Source organism: Diadema setosum, chromosome 2 (assembly GCF_964275005.1).
Source record: "Diadema setosum chromosome 2, eeDiaSeto1, whole genome shotgun sequence".
Classification (NCBI taxonomy): domain Eukaryota; kingdom Metazoa; phylum Echinodermata; class Echinoidea; order Diadematoida; family Diadematidae; genus Diadema; species Diadema setosum.
The window spans coordinates 24,315,617-24,335,226 of record NC_092686.1 but is presented as its reverse complement, the minus strand read 5'-3'; the positions used below and the strand labels follow the sequence as shown (position 1 = coordinate 24,335,226).

Below are 19,610 nucleotides of genomic sequence, written 5' to 3'. Positions count from 1 at the left end.
TTTACTGAATTTGATTGCTCATTATGGAAACTTGTGGAACTCTTGCACTACACAGAAAAAATACTACTCTTTCAGTATACAGTACACATGTATAAATGTAAGGTGTACATGTACATTTGTATGCTTAGATCTGTGAATTTGAACATGAATATTCAGTTTGAACCCACATAAACATTATAGATGAAGTTTTTATATTAATACCGTATGTCCCCAAAAAAATTACAACGGAACCCTCCGCAATGATATCTTTAAAAATGGTGAATCAATCCAAATACAAATTCAGGATATGAAACTATAACTCATTGCCCACATCTTTCAAAAAACCCCATTTGATTTGCTTCAGTGGTAAACAAGAAACAAGGAATTTTGTAAAGGATGTCAAGAATCTCTTCCCTCCAAGTTCTGTCTATTGTATTCATACACAAAAGCATCGAAGTGCTAAACTTGGAAGAATCAGACTCATGACATGCTTTACAACTTTTCACATTTCTCTGTGACCACTTAACCAAATTGAATGGGGTTTTCTGCAAAATAGAGCTAAGATGTTATATTTTAAGACCCTGAATTTTCATTCAGACAGTTTGATAATATTGGGGTTATCAATGCGAAAATTTGATTGTAATTTTTTGGGGGACATATTGTACAACTAAATATACATAATGCTACTTTTCTGATTACTATTCCTGCACTCTTAATTACCTCTGCCAAGGGAGGTTATGTTTTCACTACCATTGGCTTGTTTGTTTGTTTGTCTGTGTATAAAATAACTCAAAAAGTTGTGAACCGATTTGGATGAAACTTGCAAGATTGAGAAGGTTGAGAGTGACACAAGGAACACATGAGATTAAATTTTGATAGTGATCTGGAAATTTGTTTGGATTTTATATCAATGAACTTGGGAGTTCAAGCTGCGCATTTTTCAGATTTTCATAAGTGCACTAAAGTGCGTGCTCTGTCTGGTAGGGCGAGGCGTGCCATGCAGCTTGAAGTTGATGACATAACAAAATGCTTCTATAATGGGAAATCGGGCAATTTTCAGCATGCATACGTATGGGTGGAAATCACTGATGTCAATGGAAGAACAAGATCAGTGGTGGAAATGAGCTGCTTGGCGGAGGTCAGTGCTCTCAGAGTGCTTCTCTAGTTTATGTACTTGAAATGATAAGGAAGGGGGAACATATCCTCGTAATGTCCACGGCAAAGATGGAAGAGTTTTTCCTTGTAAATAAATCATTCACATAGTTTAACAGAACAATGTTATGACAAACAAGTAGGCTCTAAGTGGCTACATTTAGTTATCATAACGTGCATGATGCACTGTGAACTACCGGTACATTTTTGTTAGAATGTGAGGCATACCAAGGCTCTCAAGTATGGCTTTTATTTGCTTCCTGATTAATGTCTATTGATACTATACCTCTGCAAGCTGTTATACTAAAAACACATGATCAGTAAACCATTTACATGTATCTTCGTTTTACAAAACAATGCTCAACATTTCAAGTCCAAATTCACTGCTGGGTAACAACCAGATCTTGAACAAGCAAGTCTTCACCACGAGAACATGTACATCATTCCAAAACTTTTAACTAGCTGATATCAAACTGAAAAAAAGAAAAAGAAAAAAGGAACAGCTGGATACCAGAGCCCTACTGAGATTAAACATTACCTGTAGCTCCCAAAACTTTGCAATGCTGTCCAAAAAGTTTAGCTTGATCCGAGTCTTTGCCTGTGAATATGAAAATGACAGGGGGAAAACAACAACAAAAACAGAAATCAAAATATTGACACTTTTTACTGGAAATACATGTACAATATGTCATGAAGTAATGACATTTTCTCCTTGATATCACAAAACACAAACATATCACAATAGGTCCACATTCCTGCATAAGTTCAGAGTTTTTTGTACATTGCACAAGCTGATTTACATAATTGTAGGCACTTTTGTTTGCATCAACACTTGTATGAACACAAATGCATGCATGTGTGCTGCTCATTGGCATTGTACGTTTATCATTAAAGGGATGGTAAAGTATTGGTGGAGATGACAATTGGGCTTTTAACTTTTTGCGAGATACCAAGAAAACACTTACAAAATCAGTCGCAGCGGACGACTATAATTAACTCCCCCGAAACCCACGAAACGTTTTGAATTTTCAACCGTCATTGAGGCAGTGCGAATCGGGCGTTCTCATTTTCACCAAAATTTCACCTTCTCATATCTCCGCTATACATTGACCAAAATCGCTCAAACTTTCAGTATCAAAATACAATGCAAAATCATGATTTCCATCTACATACGAAAAATCACGAGAAACGATTGAGAACTTTTGAAGTTATTCAACATTTCATGCTTCGCTGTCTCGGAAAACTACCGTCAGATTATTTCCAGACACATCTGGACGCACCACTTAATATTCATGAAACTTTTCAAAACAGTGTTTTCAAAAAAGCCTTGAAAACACATCTTTTTAGTAGCAACTAGTTCGTAGCTGTAACATTTATCCAATTACACATACTGTCGTACATGCTTTGAATTGATTGTAAGCGCTTTGGGCCTTGTGGGAAAAGCGCACTATAAATAATAGTAATAATAATAATAATAACTTGACAAACATATTCATAAGACACGTGCGGACGTTAATGTAGCCCTGTTCGCTTTGCCGAAGACCTATTTTTGCACTTTAAAAGTGAAAATAAATGAGGTATATTGTCAGAAATCTTGGAGCAGCAAACGGGAATAATGACGTCATATTCTAAGAAAAACTGATTTGCGCTTGCGCAATGAATGGACTTTCCCATGCTGCTTCGATCCAGCGAGCTGATTGGTCGATGCAATGCAGCCTACTGTTACTGTGCGATGCGAGGTGGCTGCTGTCAGCGGATGCCTACAGTGGAGTAAACTGCACATGCATGCTGAGTGGGACACGGGGTCGTGTGTTGATACATGTAAGTACAATGTAGCAGTGTGCTGGGGACTTCGCCACCTAAAAAACAAGCACTTACAATGTACGTTATCAGAACTGGCCTATTAAAAAGAATGCAGCAAAAATTTGAATAATTATCTATCAGCTATGACATCATTTATGCAGTTGCAAATTCATGACATTGGATTATTCGAACTTTACGCACATTTTACTGCACTAGTAAGTAACATTACAACTACGAATTCCCGGTATGAATCACGATCAGAGTACAGCAGTGCCGTACGGCACTGAAGTACAGGTGATGTGAGAGCGACAAAGATGTGGGTACGTGGGACTGTACCCTGTCTTCCCGTGTGCGAATGACTATGAAATTTCGTGCTCGGAACGAAGGTAGAAAGTGCACCACTTTTGATTATTTCCAGACATATCCGGACGCATGACTTCTCGAATGTGATATTTTAGAGTTCCGGAGAGAAATACATACTTAGTAACATACTTGAAAGTTTTTTGTTGTTCACGAAGTCAAAATGTGAAATTTTAGCAACGATTTCTGACAATTATTTTCCATTTTGAGAGTGAAGTTATGCTCCGTTTTTGAATATTTTATCGTCGTTATTTAAAAAAGGTAACATAATGACAGGTTAAAATGAGGTTTTTACTTTTCATAACCGTTTGGCTTATCAAAAAATATGAATAAATAGTAAAGTAACAGCAGTTTTGCTGCGACACTTTCCTAGCGGTTTTTGTGCGAAATGTGTTCATTCAAGAGGAAAGCGAGGTCAGGTCAAAATGAAAACGGTGAGTTAATTGCACCTGTCCGCTGCGACTGAAATAGTACAGAGCATACCATTTTATGAGGAATTCAAAGTTTATTTGATGAAAACTGGGTTTGGAGTGACTGAAACAACCAAAAACAAAGTAAAACAAAGCGATCGTAATAAAAGGCGGGTCCCACACTTTATTAGAATCGCTCTGTTTTTGGATATCTCAGCCATTTCATCAAATAAACATTGAATTCCTCATGGAATTACTATGCTCTTTTTCATAAGAGGTTTCTCATTATCTCACCAAAAAATGTAAGAAACTTGAAAGTTGGTCTCAACCAAAACTATGCAATCCTTTTAAGCTCTAAAACTGACTTGAAAACTTTTGAAAGCTACATGTGTATCAAATGATACAAGTAATTCATGCACAAAACATATTTTTGAAGGGCAATATCTACTGTACATTGTATGCTGGGTGGCACAATTACTTAACCTTATCAAAGTACATGCATGGTTAATTCAAAACTGAACATGGAAAGGTTGGTTTGAAAATTTTCACTGTGAATCAACAATTTGAAGAAAACGCCTTCAAAAAATATTCTGCCAAGACACATGGACATGTTATGACATGTACTGTAAACCTGTACCACCTTCATTCAACTACATGTACATATATTTCCTGTGAACTGCATGGAGTTTTTGAGCATTTATTACAAATACAATGTGACATTTTCAACAGTTCAAAGGCAATTATTACAGTACTGTAAAACCAAACATCTTCATGTACATTTCGATTTCGCAAATTTTGCATGAGCTGAGATTCACGAAATTAAAATGCAAGCAAGAGTTTTTGTCTATATTATATGTACAATGTATTGAATGCCAATGGCAATTCATGAAAATTTAATGTCACAAATACCTTGCTTTACAGTAATCCCCTTTAAAAATTAATGTTTGTTATTTAGTACAGTTCGACCTCGATTATCCTGCCATGTCGGGACCGGCGCTCATCCGGATAAGCGAATTGGCCGGATATGGGAGACACAATGTTAATGTATATACTGTAGCTGCCGTCCAAGCTGCCGTCCCAGTGCACTGGCAGCTAGGCAGGTAGCGTACCTCGCAACGGTGGTGTAATCTATGCTAGCCTGCGCAAAATTGTAGTCCCTTCTTCACAAAAATAAAGTATATCTTTATGTGAAAATCATACATGTTTTACCCCATTAGATATTGAGAAACCTATCATGCACATCTTATGAAATTACTGAAATACCTTAGATCCATGAAAAGATGTTTCAAAATCGGGATGCACCATCTCAGCCCGGTCGTCTGTAATTCGCCATTTCGAACTGACTCTCTGACGACGTAGTCGTGTGTTGTGTCTGCGCTCCTAATTTTTCTGTTAGCTTTCTCAATGACCGATCGTGATATGGCCTCGACTGCGCCGTGATTTACTGACAAGTTTTCCATCCATGTTCTTATGGTGAATTTATAGATCATGACTGCTTACTTTTACGATGATAATGTGGTGTGAATTTATGTTACAATTTGTAGTTCTGTCGGGAATATTGTAGGTAAATCGTGTGAGTTTTGTAGAAATTTTAATTGAGTTTAAAGTCACTGTTTTTTCTCAATTTTTGGATGAAAAAAAAAAAAAAAAAAACCTTCACTGCGTGAACATGTCCGGATAATAGAGATTTCCGGATAAAAGGAGGCCGAATAATCAAGGTCAAACTGTAATACCGGTACATCATAGTGCTGCACAGCAAAGTATCAACTGATTGCAGAATATGAAAGTACTGTATGTATTCAAATTAATGATATTCTCCCGCTGGGTTGTTTTTTATGCAACTGATTGACAAATTGCCCTACATCAACATAAATTGAAGTTGATGTGGGGTAATTTGTCAATTAGTCGTATACTGCACATGTATGAATTATGAGAAGCTCTTCTCAACTCTTAAATCTTAAGTAACCGAGTCTACACAACAGTTTCATTCTGCAATGTACCCTACATGAAGTAGGTAGTTGCTGCATATGAAGTGCTGTACAGTGTACTTTGTTCGGTTTATTGTCGCGTTTCACACGTGCAATCATACCCATTAATTGTGTGGAAGTCTTTCTGGGAGATGCTGGCAGAGGATTGGCTATCATGACTGGGCTTGCTGACATCTCATACTGTGCTGTTTTCAGCTTGCAATAATGTGTCCTTTATTGTTGCAATTTCAGCAAAAAGCTATGAAAACATTATCTATTTGACAATATGCCAACTCATTTTGTTGGTTTGTTTGTTTGTTTTTTTTTAAGCTAATGTACCTGACTAAACAAACTGGTTCTGTGACAAGTGGCACAATACAAATATTGAAGCACACGGGGTCACTGAAACACAAACAAGCACACTTGGACATTTTCTTCCATTTTCCATAGCTGATAACATGACAATTCCCCTAAATGACAATCATTGTTATCACTGTGACATTAAAAACTGCAAAAATAGACAGCAAAAATAGACTGAGGTCTCATGCATTTGGTTATTCATAGTTTTAAAATATAAATTAAAAGTAAATAAATACATTCATGTGTCATTCATAAAATCAAAAAGAGCAAAATATCACTCAAATGTTGAATTACCTCATTACATCTACTATCAATAATTCTTTAGGCTCCAGTTTCAACTCAATAGTAAAACATAAGATACATCATTTGTAGCATGCATAGTACACTTAGCAGTTAAGGAAATGTCTTTATATCTTGCATGACTTACATTTTTAGGCATAATCTTGACCCTGAATATTAATCTTAATTGACTTAAAGAAGAAATTTATAGGAAATAATATCATATAAATTGACTGTTTTCCATCATTTAATGTTATTTTGATTAATTTCTAACATAAATCATGCAATAAAGTTGTCTCTGCTTTGAATATAAGAATCTTTATTTTTACCAAATTTGAGCACTGGAAAAAGTTCGATGCGGCTACGAAAAGTGCCAAATCTGTGACGTCACCACGTGTGTATGCAACCCAGTGGGATGTACGTATCTATAGGCAACTGTGCGCACTTTTCAGGAAATTGGTGTGTAATTTGTTGTCAATCTAGAATAAATCGTCCGCCAAAACTATATATTCACGTCGTGAAATTGTTTGTTTGTTTGTGTTCATTGGAATCATATTTTACACCCATAGATTTACGGAAAACGAAGTTTTAAAAGCACAAAACCTATCGTCAGCTCAAGATTCACGATTGCCGTGATCAGCTGTTCCTTCGTACAGCAACAATTTGCTGTTATTATTGACACAACAAATCGATCATTGTGGGGGAATTGCGTATAGCTGAGGTATACATACTCATGAAGGATGATAACTAAGTCAAAGGGCTGTAATTGATTGGAAATCATTTTTACACCCATAAATTTACGGAAATACGACGTTTGAAAAGCACAAAACCTACCGTAATCAGCTCAAGATTCGCGATTGCCGTGATCAGGTGTACGCACAACAGTACCAGCAGAATCGGCAGTGAAGAGGTATTCCTTGATGCCGTGATTTCAGCTTGATTCTTCTTCGAAATGGCATGATGAAGGTTTGTTAGATAAATGTGACCTTCTTTTTCTCTTGTGTGTTGGTTTAAATTCTAATTTCTACCTCGACTACAACGTACAACGTAGGTAGTCGGAGAGCTAGAGGGCGCCTCTCCGACTACCTACGTTGTACGTTGTAGTATACGAGAGTGAATGCCATTCATAATAACACGCAGATGAGGAGTGAAGCAATAAGGACGTTTACAGACCTGATTTCAGCCACAGATTTCGGTGAGTTTTTGACGTAATTAAACAAAAAAATCGCATACCGATTATTGAATGATTATCATAGATTACGATAATTCCTTGTATTTTAGTTTTTCACGATTAATAAAGATATTCATGAAGGAGTCGCACAACCACACTGAAAAATGACAACGTCTGCGAAGGAATACAGGTGCAGCCGCGTCGCTTCGCGACAGCGGCTGCGTGTAGTTACAGCGATCCCCATAGTATAACACGTAGGTTGCTTGTAAACAAGGGGGTCCTCGGCGCAGTTGACCAATCGTGCACACGTATTTCGATCAATTGTCTTGGTAAGCAACAAGGCTGTTTACGCGATGTTTCAGACGAATTTATGAATGAAAGTGAGTAGCATGACATCATGCCATGACCATACTTGGAATAAGCAGAGGTAGAGCTTTCTGTAGGTACCAAATGTGTCAGGGTTCAACGCAGAATATCTAAGACACGATCGCCAAAAGAACAGTCATTTTCGCCGTAAGCGAAGGCGATTTGGTCTTTAGACGTAAGATTTTGGCCAACATTTGAGATTGACATCCCACTTTTCTCTTCAAAATTCCACATTTTGTAGGTTGTATTTTGAAATGTTGTTGATATCAGTCAGAAACTAGAAAATTTCCCCTACAACGTGATACCAAAATGTCAATTTGGTCCCTGAGGTAGGTCATTTTTTGACCTTTTTCGGGCTGTAGCGCGAAATCACATTTGCCGAGAAGTTTCGGGTTTTGCCAGAGCGGGTCTCATATAGACGTACGGCAAATCAGCTCGTACACATTAGGTGACGTCACTCAAATCCGATGTTTCTTGTAGCGAACGGAGCTACGTGGTCATGGAAATTTGGGTGTTTTTCAATCTCAAAAACAGTTTGGGGGTAAAGTTACATCGTCTAAAAGATATCCAGTTTTGTTAACTAGCTTCTTAGCTTTCCGTAGATATCAAACTTGTCATATTTCTAGATTCTCTATAAATTTCTGCTTTAATGTATCCCAATATTGTAAGGCTGCTCTTGTAGCAATAGGCCTGTTTAATTCTAGATCATGGAAATACCATGTGTGTCTGAATGAAAACAAGATTGTATGTTTACATGGCTGAAGGTCACAGGTGTTACAATGTATATGACCCAATTTCAAGCACTTTGATAAAGGGCAATTACCCAGTCACTTGATGTCACAATTTCTTTCAGTGAAATTTGCCATGTCCTTCCTTTCTCCTAGTTGAAAGTGTTGAACCAGCAAAGACGTTTAAAAGTGGGACAACAGAAAAAGTGATCACGAGATGCACTCACACAGCTTCATACATTCCTCCTCGACGAAAATGCAAGAAATTGCTCCACCTCCATTCTGCAACATTCTGCAAAATCACATAGCAGCATTTCAGGTCATCCCTGAAATTTTGGAAGTCAATCAAGGTAATCATGCAACCATGTTATTGTATACATGCGGATAATGAGACCTTTCTAGACTGCAGTAAACTCGTGCAGAGAGTTGAGGAACTGAAGAATCGTGGAAATGGAGAAGTTATCAAGAATCAGTACAGTGACATCTAATGAGATGTGTGTAATTTGGGTTTGTTCTGGTTTTGTTTGCTTTTACTTGTTCTTTTTATTGGTTTGTCTGTTTGTTTGTTTGTTTTTGTTTCTGCATTATATTTTGTTATTTTGTTTGTTTTACTCACCTCAAGTTCATTCAGTCTCTGCACTCGGGGAGTAAATCTGAAATTTTCAACGTCAACTGCAAAGGGTGGCTGCCAGTCCTGCATATGAAAATAAAGAATAAAAGTGTGCAAAGTGGTTAAACATCCACCATGTTTATGTGGGTGAGGTATGTAAAGTCTTACACACTCAAACAACATTAAAGGGGCCGTGAAATCCAAAAATTTGAGCTCTGAGAGGGCTAAGATGTGTTAATTCTTTGATAATCTTTCACCAGTTGTTTGTAAAAAGCACCTGTAAGAGAGAAAATCCAATTTTGCTGCCCTGATTTTGTATATGTCCAAGTTCCTAAGCTCCGCCCCTTAAAAAAGTGAAATTTCGACAAATGTGAGTCACGTGACCGAATACGTCATCTCAAGAACCGAAGCTTTCGTAGCAGACGACACTGCTACACGTTAATACGCACACGGCCCATACCTACCCACGTATCGCGTATGTGTACCCCGCTGTTGTGTGTTGATTATTCGCAAGACGTCGGGTTGTTAAACGTTTGATTGCAAAAATATAGTTTGAAGAGATCTTAGCTACACCCTGTAAACGAAGCATTCACACCTTTCTCAACGATCAAAATCTACGAAGAATCTGGACCACACGAGTAAAACTGACAAGGGCCGATTGGGACGGGCCCAGCAGCTCAAGTTTGGTGTACGTGTGCAGCGCCCACTTCCCCGGTCCCGAGGATGCATTCGAAGAGGGGCTGCATAACCAATTTCAGATTGCTAAGGGCAAGGCTGAAGCCCGATGCTTTGCCTGTAATTGAACTGCCACTGCAGCAAGGCGAATCGTCCGAGTTGAAGAGGAGTGGCAACAACAACCAGCCGCTGAGAAGAGGAGGAAAATGAGAGTGAGTACCACAATGACTATCGGTTACGGGTTACGACTACGTTCGTTCGGCGCCATTACCGTGAAATACTGTAGTCCACCACTGTACTGTGCACTCCATTTCGTCATAGCCGGTGACTGTTTTCAACCTCCATAGACTTTGCACATACCAGTAGACCACGTCTAGATCTAGTGAAGACGCACACGCAGAACAAGAGGGGACCGATATTGCGTTTTTGTAGGTTCGGCATTTACTTACAAAATTAGAAATTCGGTAAAAATGTGGGGTCTTTCTTTGTGTTTTCATTCGTGCGCACGGTAGCTGGCTATGCTCTGTGACTGTGTGAGTGTGATGTGACTGCAGTCATAAATCAATACACTACACTAGTTGCAGTGACAAATGAAATACCATGGGTATACTCGATAGTAATGACAATGAATCCGAATGATATAGATATACAAATAACAGGGTGGTTAGTTACAATAGTACATGATGACAGGCTCAGTTTTTTTTTCCCTCAAAAAAATAAGAGCATACTGGTTTGGGGTACCTACCTGTATGGCTGTAACTCAGTCAAAGAAAGCCTTATAGGTCACCTATGTTCTAAAGTCAAGACAAAGTTCAAATTCAAAGTCAAAGTTGTATGGACATCGCAAAGAACTTGCTCGTCCTAATTGTGAAGAAAGGCAGTGACATAAACTGTAGTCGCAACTCAGTCGCATCAAGGCAGAAGGGCCAGGACCATAAATGCAGACACATCCATGGGTCAATATCAGTAGGTTTGTGTCTACGTGTAATAGATGCAGACTTCATTTGCAATTTATCCATATGGGCATTTCCACAGTCCCGGTACCATGGTACTGTACCATAACTGATGTTACTATACAGTGCTTTTACAACATTCTGTAGTCTGTAGTACCGGTAAAATGCAAATACCTTTGAATTGTAATTGATATAGCTATAGTTTAAAGGTAGGTACCGGTATACAAGGTACATTGTAGCCTTACTGTGGCTAATATATAGAATTATAAATTTTGCACCAAATCTGCATTTCTAAAGAACTGCAAGAAAAAAAAAATGCATCAGTAACTGATGTTACTGACAATTTTGTCAGTGATCCACTGCCGGGTTTCAAGTCGTACAAGTCCAGGGAGCTTATGGGGAGGGGGGAGGGGGGAGCTACATAGTGCATGTCACAAAATTTTGGAGGATGAAATTGGGTGGGTAGCTTTGCATAGTAACTGTTACATGTTCTCCCTCCAATATCGAATATCAGCTGAGAGGCAGAAAAAAAAAATTCCTTGTAAAATCGTAGGGGGCAGAAGTGCACAATGCCCCCCCCCCCATAGGTACGGTACAGTTGTGAATGCTTCTACCCACGATCAAGATTGCGTGAGAGTGTTAGATGAAGCATAGCTATTTTGTTAAATGCATAATCTGACATTTTATCGAGCTAAAAATATTTTAGCTGCATAATATTTTGTCAGGATATATACGGTACCACTGTACGATAGTGTGGAAAATGTGAACCTGTGATTAAATGCTTTTACGTAGGTGCAGATTTAGTGCTTGGGAGAGTTAAAACCTATACATTTTATTCCATAGTTTCTTGGCTGTTTAAGTTTATTCATCTGAATATATTATCAGGTGCTTGTCAGTCAGCTTGACAAATGAGAATTTCTTATTATGATTATAGATCATTGCTCAACCACGCTGTAAAACTGCAGGTTGTGAGAATAACATTTTGTAAGGAACTGATTTGGCATGTATCCTATCTTATGGATTTTTTTTTTTAAAATGAAGTTGACCATATATTCTATAAATATGCTTTCTTATTACATTTGTGTTTCTTATTTACTAGTATTTGTCAATTTTGAGCATTCATGGCATATGCCATTGACCAAATCAAAGGCACAATCATGAACTTTTCTTGTTTCACATTACAGATGCTGGATGAGCTTCTTGCTAGCCATGAGCATGATCCCCTCAGGAATCTCTCCAGCCTCAGGAATTCAATACTATATAAGGATTTGTTCAAACCAGAGACTTTTAAAATTGATTTATTGGTTTCAAATTCTACTTCAGACTCCAACTAGCTGCACTCCACTACAATGCCAATAGCAACTGTCCGCAGGCAACTACCAAGAGTGGGAAAAAGCGGTACAAAGTCATCACGCCCAAGTATAAGCCTGAGAAAGCATCAGTTAAGGTATGCAAAGGAAAGGTCTCATTCTGTAAGTGAATATAATTTTGTCATTACCCTCTCTACAGGAAAAGAATGATCACAGACCAGAAATGATAATGTACACAGATAAAGAAAGTATGGAAATTAAATTTAGATTACTTGAAATTATAACTCTGCCATGTTGTGATGTATCTTTTGTTCATTTGTTGCGATACAAATTCAACACATTTCTTCAAAATCTGAAAGTTCTTTGTCCTTCAATGGCCTGCTTTTTGTCTATTTATGTGTTTTAACATGTAGGCATGGTTCTTTGGGGTTCTGAGTCACCCTTCCCTCCCCCCCCCCTAAAAAAAAAAAGAAATATGTAATATTTCATATCTAGCTTGTCAACTGGGATCACTTGTTGGTTATCACCTTCCCTTATCTCTCATTTTAATGTTATTGTTTCTTCTGCTATGCTGAAAGAATCACACCATGTCCCTCCACCAGCCCTATCCCCAACCATATACTAGTTAAAAAAGAAAAAAAAAATCCCACTCTTATTGATATAAGTAATAGCTGAATAGTCTACATTTTAGTTGGAGGTGATTTGAATATGAGAGCATTAATCAGTTTCGTTAAATCAGAGATTGGTTTTAAAGTAAATATCCAGGCTTTGGTCAATTTTAACCCTTTGTACAAAATTGAACTTTACACACAAGAGCCATGTGTATGTGAGTGTGTGCTTTCAATGACCCTGAACAATAGACATGAATACCACGAATACCACCTTTTCAGAGCTCTGCTCACTAGGCTTCCCGACTATTGCTCCAAGGCACATGAATGCTTTATTAATAATTCATGATGGATTGCCCTAGGCACTGTTACTGTTAGTCTGAATTCATGGTAAAGAGTAACATGCATGCACGGATGAACAAAATCAGCACATGTTTTCATGTGCTTGCATACACTACATTTCAGGATGAATAAAGACTAGCTGTGAAAGTGGAATTTCTCATGAATATGTAATAGACCATTCCAATCCTGACCATTGTTCAGGACCATTGTCAGGGTGTTAACAACACACTCCCATACACATCTGACCCCTGTGCAAAATTTACATTTTGTACAGAGGGTTGAAAACAGAGCAGAATCTGAAATCTAACTTTAAAATGAATCTTGAATTTACTGAATCTGATTTATGCTATCATTTCTAAAGCACCTCTAAAAAAATTGTACATTAATCAGCTATTGCACATATCAATGTCAGTGTTATCTGATACATACTTTTGAACTATTAAGGATCCAAAGTAGGAAATGCTTTTTTGTAACACCTAGTGTATATATATATATATATATATATATATATATATATATATCATATGTGTGTGTGTATATGTATTGGTTTTCCTTTTTTAATAGAACCATGCTTGTTGATATGTATTTCTAAAACAAATATATACACATTTTTTATGATATTTTCTTTTCTTATGGCAGCCTATGTTCATGACCTCATGGAAGAGGTATCCCGTTGGAGTGTCAACTACAGCGCAAGTGAACTGGAAAAGAAAGATGCCCCACCATTCCTTAGCAGCCAGTACACATACCAGGCCAAGGATGAGCTCATTCGCCAGCATACTAGCCACTTCTGTCTGGATACCTGATTATCCATCCTATAGGCTTTCTTCCTAGGCCTTTCATCCATATGCAAGAAGTATGCTAGACACATAGTTATAGACGAAGGTATCATGAAAACATGAACAATTTTTCATGGTTTCACTCTGGACCCTGTTTTCTGTGATACATGTACATTTACTGTATCATGTTCATAATCATGTTGTATGCTTTGGGAGGCTGTTCTAGCAATAACTTAGCTTATGACACACATATTATCATTTATATATATATATATATATCATATGGATGTCAAGATTATATACAGTGTATGTCATATGATGTAAAATGCACTCCATTTAGAACAAACACGGTTATAACGAAATTCCAGTTATAACCAAGTAAAAATTTGGGCCGTAACATTATCCACTTTATGTGTTTTTATTGTTTATTTGTTCGGTTATAACAAAATTTCAATATAACGAAAGAAAACTGTGGGTCCCAAGGACTTTGATATAATGGGAGTCCACTATACAGTCATTCAAACATGAAAGAGGTTAACTTGTGGCTTGGATTGCATAGTCTTATATTATTATCATAAAATTACTCCTAGGTGTACTCAGTTCCTTCCTCTGGCAGATTATCATACACCCGCCAAACATAGTGTGAAGGGGTATGTGATAGGTATCAGTGTGACGTTAGTCGGGCAGGTGATTGACAATTGACATGAAAATTGGTGTTTGTGATGAAATGAAGGTGCAGGTGTGCAAGACTTATTTTTTGTGTGTTTTTCAGACAAAGTGATGCCATGTTAACCAAAGTTTTATCAAAACGTTGTACAGCAATAACTTCCACAGCATTTTAGTAGTTAAAGTCAAAGTTGATGTTTGTGATGGTCTGTAGCTATTTGTGCAAGACACCCTTTGTGTTTGTACCTGACCAAGCATTAGCCATATAGTTTTCTTTTTTATATTTTATTTCAGTTGAGCCAATTACCACACAGTCAAGAGATGATGTATATTGAAGTACTGTGCAGATATCTAATCACCTTCAACTTTTACAACCTTGCACTTTTTGTGGTCACCAAAAAGAATAGCGGTACAGTAAAACAAGGAGTACCCCGCATACAAGCTGTATAAAGAGATTTAACAAAGACAATAATGCAGTTAATGCCAATAACATGTAAATGGGAGTTATATTTAGGCAAGGTCAACTGCGATACTGTAAATCAAAGTCACAGAGAAGCATACTGTCAAACTTCATCAGTGGCGAATCCAGAGGAGGCGCAACACCCCTCTTTATTCTTTTTTTGTTAAACAAAAGAAATATAACAAAAAGGGGAGGGGGTTAATTTAGAATGGCGCCTCCCCTTTATGGAATTCATGGATCCGCTCCTGTACATTCACATCTATTTCTAGTTTTACTTTCATGTAAATTGTGCACAAAGTTCTTGTTAGTATTGGGCAGTAATTTCTCAACATTTTATGAAAGCTTCATTGCAAAAGAGATCATGTCAGAGAATGTTGCATTTAAGGTAATAGCATTTAGTTGAGCGCTTTAGATAAAACATGTACAGTGTACATGAAAGAATACCAAGCACAGTTTGTGTTATGGAAGTTTTCTTGACCATGAGTTTGTTTTTTGTCCTTTTCAGATACTATATTTGTTTGATATGATTTTTTAATTACATAATGTAGCTTTTTTCTTTTTGGATTATTTTTCATACAATTTTCCTTTTGACGTGTTATATGATGAGTACCAACTGTTCTTTGATCATGCAGCTTTTTGAATAATGGAGAAGCTCTTGCCAAACTATGAAGTTGTGTTGTGATTTTTTTCCCCACTGTTGAATGCACAAAATGAAACTTTTTTGTTGTTGTGTAATATGTGTGTGTGTGTGTGTGTGTGTCTATTGGTTGTGCATGATTTTGTTTCATGGAACATGTACTCTCTAAAAAAATAACAAGCAAGAAATATGCACTCTTGGAGGATTGAATAAAAAAAAAATGAATTTACAGTGAAATTTGAGTGACAATTTGTATTTCCACTTTTGTGGAGTGACCTCAGAGATAACTCCGATTTGACTCTAATTTCACTCAGAATTCACTCTTTTCTCATATTCATTCCTTCAAAAGTGAACATTTTCACTTGTTATTTTTAGAAACTATGTTCTATTATGGTGCTATGGATTATTTTTTTTTTCAACACAGAAACATATATAAAAATCAAACAGAGGGCTTCAGTTGGGGATAGGATTGTGTGCTTGGGGTAATCACACATTTTATTTATCTTGATTGATTGATTGATGTTTATGCCTCTGCCACGAAGTAGTGCGGAAGCATTGTGTGTTTTCAAGTTGTCCGTTCGTCAGTTCACGTGTCCGTCCGTCTGTAATGAATTTTGTGGACAGCGTAACTAACAGTTTAAGGTACAAATCCTAATGAAACTTGGAATGTATAACTGAGTGCATGGGCAAAGTTTTGCCTATCAACATTCAGGTGCACATGCTCAAGGTCAAACGGTCAAGGTCAAATGTTCAAAATTTCTCTATCCCCCCCCCCATATCTATGCAATGCCTGGAGGTATTTTCTTGAAACTTAGTGTATGCATGTACTACCAAATAAAGATTCTCAACAGACAACATGGGTCATGAGATTAAAAGTCAAAGGTCAAGTTGAAATGTAGAAATTTCTAGTTTTTCTCTATTTCTTGCAAATGCTTCAATTAAGGTATCTTCATTGAAGTTAGTATATGTGAATGTATACTGACTGGCAGTGATTATATCAACTTTGGGGCTCAGTGGTCAAAAGTCAGCAGTCAAAGGTCAAGGTCAAAATCTGTAAATGTCAGTCTCTTTATGGGTTTTACAGCTGGAATCCCTTGTACTCCTTAGATGGAAATGTTTTGCTGATCATGTTAACCGCAGATGAAGGCAGTGGTAACCGCACAGATCTTCCAAGGAATTCTCCAACGCCATCTCGCTAGCTGTCGGTAGGCAACATGGCGGTTTCTCCTGTACAGAAAGGAAAGAAAGAGTACATGTACTTAATTTGAAATTTAGAATGGAGAGAATTAAAAAATCAAAGAAGTTACATTTTCTTTGATAAATGGCTTCCTTTTCTTTGATAAATGGCTTCCTTTTCTTTCCCAATGTTTCCTTAATGTGCATCAGATATTGATTAGCAATAGTGTGAAATATGCCTTTATGTGATTCTAGATGACTGTAGAGATATATAGTGCATGAACATATTACATGTACATCAGGCTTTCATATTGCCACTGTGGTGAATTTTCAACTGGGGTGGAGGGTGGAGGGGGGGGGGGGTTGGTGGCCAAGGCGACCGAGTGGGAGAGGGTGTGAGAGGGGATACACCCCCTACGGTAGGGAGAGTTTTGAATATCAGTTCAAGAAATGGCACGCACTGAAAGTCCATATTAGATTTTTTTTTTTTTTTTTTTTTTTTTTTTTTTTTTTTTTTTTTTCTCCCCGATCAAGGGGGGAGGGGGGCACGGTCCTGTGACCCCACCTATGCCAGTGCAAATTACTCATATGTGTACTCGTGCATACATTTAATCCACACATGTATACTCAGTAGTGAACGTACGCTAGATAATGGCCTAACAACTTCCCCTTAATTCAATAATTTTTTAATTGTTCACATGTTAAGCAAGACACCAATGCTAGATCTGTGTACAGTGTATCCATGAAAATATCAGTCAAAGGCTGCATATGTAACATAGGGCCTATACACTATTTCTTGTGAATGGGTTTTCACTTTTTTGGCCTAAAAGTTTGGCACAAAAAAAACAAACACACACACACAAACAAACTTGGGTATATTCAAGCATATTTCAAATCTAAACTACAGTATAACTAAAATTCTTATAAAACACACAAAAAATAATAACAAAAACATAAAAACACTTACTTGTTGTCTGTGGCATCACCTCTGGCATCTTCATCATATTGTTGTTTGTATTCTGATAGTATGCAGTCTCTAAGTGTAATACATATTCATCCAGGCAAAAATGGTCTTGAACCCTAGGTGCATGGTGATGCAATCCAAGTCGTCGCCAGCAAAAGAGTCCATCTTTGCCACCACTCGTGCGATTTCTTTGCAGCACACAGACTCCTTGACCATCGGCATGGCAACACATCCTCCACTGCATGAGCACCTGAACAAAAGACAGAAATGGGGGATCAAGGAAATGAGGATTATTGCTTGCTTTCTGAAATAAAAAATTTGTGACAAAAATAACTTTTTTGATTCAAAATAAGTATTTTTAGGAACACTTCCAGTATCATATTACATATGACCTCTTCCCAAGTTCCCATCTGCTATTATGCAAGGTTGAAAAAAGTGTGTATAGCTACGAAGTTTCCCTCTTGTGTGAAATGTACACGAGATATTATGTCATTGAGGCATGGTTTGCAATATATTACAAGTTTGCCAAAATTCATTATCATGCACCACGGGCCAATATTTGCAATCCTTCCCCCCTCCCCCATGTATAAATACACTAGTATCAAATACTCGTAGAAGAAAAAGATGTATGTAAATCAATGAATTTAAATGAAGTAAAAACAAAATCATAATACTGGGTACTAGATGATATGGTACTAGATGAAACAAAAAATTAACACTTTGCTCTGAAATTGGAATGATCAGAGTTTGTCTCTTTAGTTGACGTAAACATTGATCAAAAATATTACAATTGTTGAAGAAAAAGAAAAGAATTTCCACATAGGGGGGCCTAGCCCTATGTGAGGTCTAAACTCTAATAACGTTATAGATAGATCTAACAATGTTAGAACCTAGGTAGCCTACATGCAGCTACATGTAGGGCCTATTCTGCTGTAAGATTTTCAGGACAAGCAATAAAATGCAGGGTTGCCAACACTGGAAACTTATCTAGTTGAGAGTGAGACTCCCATAGGCCAATGCTATAATTCAGGAGTCAAAATGAGTGAGATCAATAGAAATGCATGCAAATGAAATAAGAGTGAGAAAGGACCAAAATGAGTGAGTCTATCAAACGGCTCAACGCTCAATGCATGAGAGTTGGCAGCCCTAAAAATGCCTGATTAAAATTCTGTTCATTGTAAGAATGCACATAAATTTCAGATTTAGGTTTTATGATCAGATAAAGAGCAGGGATAATTAATGAAATGAAACATCATCATTCATCAGCATGTCGATCCCAGTGCAGTCACTGTGCGCAGTCACTGCGGTCACGTCTTGCACGTTGCAAGATTAGGCGCAGCTGTTGTTTGTACATGCATCAGCATCGGGAAACCGCCGGGGCTGAGCTGGTGGGAGCCCGATAAATACATAATTCCCTATTGGCTATAGTCCACAATAAAAAATGTGTTGTTGTTGTTGTTTACTTTTTATACAGAGTCCAGCCCATTACCATAAATCAACATCATAGCTTATGCAAATGTGATTGCTGAGCGAAACAAATCTAAATTCTGCTCATTCAGTTACGAGTTCCTAGGCCAGCTCATGAAAAAAAAAAAAAAAAAAAAAAAAACAACGATAAATCTACGCCAACGCTAAATACCCCGAATACATCGATAGAACGGCCATGCATGGCGCGGCCAGCTTGCCGAGCGGCCAGGCTCGGCTGACAGTGATTGTGCACGGCTATGGCAAGCGCGCACAGCTCCCCAGGCCGATTGGGTAATGCACGTCGAAGCCGCAAAAGTACGGGTAAGGGGCAAATTGGTAACTAGGGAACTACAGAAAAAAACAGTAGAATTTCAATTAAATGAAAATC

General features: G+C 37.6%; 1 protein-coding gene and 1 long non-coding RNA gene across 2 annotated transcripts in view; one reads left to right on the top strand and one right to left on the bottom strand.

Moving 5' to 3' along the window:
* LOC140246237 (lysine-specific demethylase 5A-like) overlaps positions 1-19,610 on the bottom strand; it is a 69,333-nt gene that overhangs the window by 41,480 nt on the left and 8,243 nt on the right. Inside the window, exons 2-3 of the mRNA XM_072325694.1 lie at positions 9,192-9,269; positions 1,670-1,729 (exon numbers count right to left, since the gene is read on the bottom strand). Coding sequence (XP_072181795.1) covers positions 1,670-1,729; positions 9,192-9,269 — 138 coding nt within the window. The remainder of the gene's footprint in view (positions 1-1,669; positions 1,730-9,191; positions 9,270-19,610) is intronic.
* On the top strand, positions 9,408-15,714 carry LOC140241056 (uncharacterized). Its single transcript, XR_011902059.1, has 3 exons — positions 9,408-10,072; positions 12,137-12,260; positions 13,713-15,714. It is a non-coding gene; the product is annotated as an uncharacterized lncRNA (long non-coding RNA).